General features: G+C 41.8%; 1 protein-coding gene across 1 annotated transcript; it reads right to left on the bottom strand.

Annotated features, from left to right (window-relative positions):
• Positions 1–722: 722 nt before the first annotated feature.
• LOC147429371 (cysteine proteinase inhibitor A-like) lies at positions 723–1881 on the bottom strand. The gene is made up of 3 exons (XM_086495570.1): positions 1718–1881; positions 1404–1580; positions 723–1158 (listed from the first exon to the last, which is right to left on the bottom strand). Exons 2-3 carry the CDS (start codon positions 1572–1574, stop codon positions 946–948), a joined length of 384 nt encoding a protein of 127 aa, XP_086351696.1. The 5' UTR covers positions 1575–1580; positions 1718–1881; the 3' UTR covers positions 723–945.
• Positions 1882–2238: the final 357 nt, after the last annotated feature.

A 2238-nucleotide genomic window follows, 5' to 3' on the forward strand; every position in this document is an offset into this window, starting at 1 on the left:
TTCCATTGTGGGCTCACCCCCTCCCTAGTTAGGCTTTAGCCTTTTTTTGCCTCTTTATGGCTTGCCATTTTAAATTTGAGCCCTTGAGGCATGTACTTATCTACTTGTATCGCCATCACGCCATAGAGGTTATATTGGCGTATTTTGCTATTATGAGTCATCTTTCTTGTCTTTTTTGGTGCAATTCAATGCTCAAAGTGTTCTTAGCACTATGGTACATACGTGCAACTCAAAAAAATCGAGAAAAAATGGGGAAAAAAAATTGCCGTCCTGGGGCCGAGCCCGCACCCTAACTTTTGCCATCCCGACCCCGACCCCGACCCCATTCCATGTACCATGTTTCTATGCAAGTTTCGCAAACCCCTAAAAAGGTATCGAACTTGATTTCTGGCCTCCTTCCTTGTAAACCTTCAGACCCTCCATCGCAGTCGGCTGATCATAATATTCAATCGTAGAAGTATGTTGCTAGCCGGTCCAAACTTACGCACTAGACTCATCAAGATGTCTGATGCACTACTACAAAAAAAAATGCATTGTTGCAAACATTCATCTCATAAACTCAATCACACATCTATCATGACCAAAAATTTGAAGACTTTAAAGTGTTGCCACAATCCATACATACATGGCATGATGGCACTTCTAAGTTCTATAGGGATAGGGAAATACTGTCAGGTAACTCTGGGCATGCTAAAAAAGCAATGCCAAATGACATAATCGAGTTTATGCCTGATAGGTAGATTACGTATGTGACAAAAAATCATAAACATGTCCCACACTAAACATGTACCATGCATAGATTACAACCGGGAAAATGTACCTTAACAAGACAACAATCAACCTAGGTTGAGATTACAACAGTCATATGTGCAATGACCGGGGTTGCTCCTTCATGCTTCGAAAATTCTTAGACATTGGGATTGCTCCATCATGCTTAAAACTAATTTATACATTTGTTTCGACATCCGTAGATCCAGACTTCTTCATCTGTTTGAAACTCTCCAAAGACTTGATGTTCCTCCAAGCTTGTACCAAGACTTTTGCCTCATAATAGTTGCTTTTCCCCTTTGATGATGCCTCAATCACTAAATAATACATCAACCCTGACACAACCTGTTGTTCTGCTGAGACAAGTCTCACAAATTGAAGTTGAAAACCCTGCACCCAAGGCAAAAATTTTCTTGTCTACAGCTTACATCAAACATTCACCTGACGTAGTGAAAACGATCCCTCGTATTGTTATACATCCTCACAAGTCATCGTGTGTATAGCAATTGATGGGTTACGGTGTGTGCACGTCCAGACATCATTGAGTGTTTTATGTATGTGGATGCAGGTATAGTGATGTGATATCAAACACAAAATGTCAGACCAGCCGTACTCCACAATGAAAAGACTCTTACCTGTTTAGAGTTGTACTGCTTAACAGCAAATGAAGCAAGATCTTGCAATTGGGCACTATTTTGGGCATTTGATATCTTTTCCTTGACACCGGTCTGTGCCATGGTTTGCATAAATAATGCCATGCCTATCAGCAGCACAAGGCACCATGGCCGAGCTGCGCCAAAATCCATCTATAACTGCCACAGCAAGCAAGGATAGAGAAAGGAACATTAGAAGAGATTACCAAGTCCTAAAACTCTCTCTCTCTCCCTCTCTCGGACAGCAGCAGGATAATCAAAAAACTACGAGAGAGAGAGAGAGAGAGGGAGCTTACTTGCTGCGAGCTTGATAGCTTTCCAAGGAGCTACAGTGGGGCGTGAAGAGCACGTTTTACTTACGTTGCTTGGTACGAAAAGTTAGTTGTTCACCGAGCATGGGGTGAGCTGCGTGAGCAAAGCTGCATCGAGAAGGACGGCCAGATTCTCGGCTCAAAGTTGGGGGTTCAAATCTCCTGAGACTCTCCGTGCATCCAAGCCTAGTGTTAAGGAAAAGTCTCAGTTTAGCGTTGAGCAGGTTGACTTGGGTTTTGCAAGAAAATAGTGAATATAGATAAAAATATAGTTTTATTTGTCGGGTTTTGCAAGAAAATAGTGTAATTATACCTAAAAATATAGTTTAATCTGCAAAATTTCCGCCTAAGGATTAGCTTGAAAGGCTTTGTGATTGTTTGGGATAAAGGCTTTTCTCGAACGCTGCTCGAAAGAAAGTGTCATGTGTGTGAGCGGGTGTGCATGTCCCAGTGCTCAAATATACCAATAGTGTGAATTTTGTAATCTCATTGGACAAAGAGTGGGG

The sequence above is a fragment of the Adiantum capillus-veneris genome, chromosome 22, assembly GCF_014529385.1.
Source record: "Adiantum capillus-veneris isolate H3 chromosome 22, ASM1452938v2, whole genome shotgun sequence".
NCBI lineage: Eukaryota > Viridiplantae > Streptophyta > Polypodiopsida > Polypodiales > Pteridaceae > Adiantum > Adiantum capillus-veneris.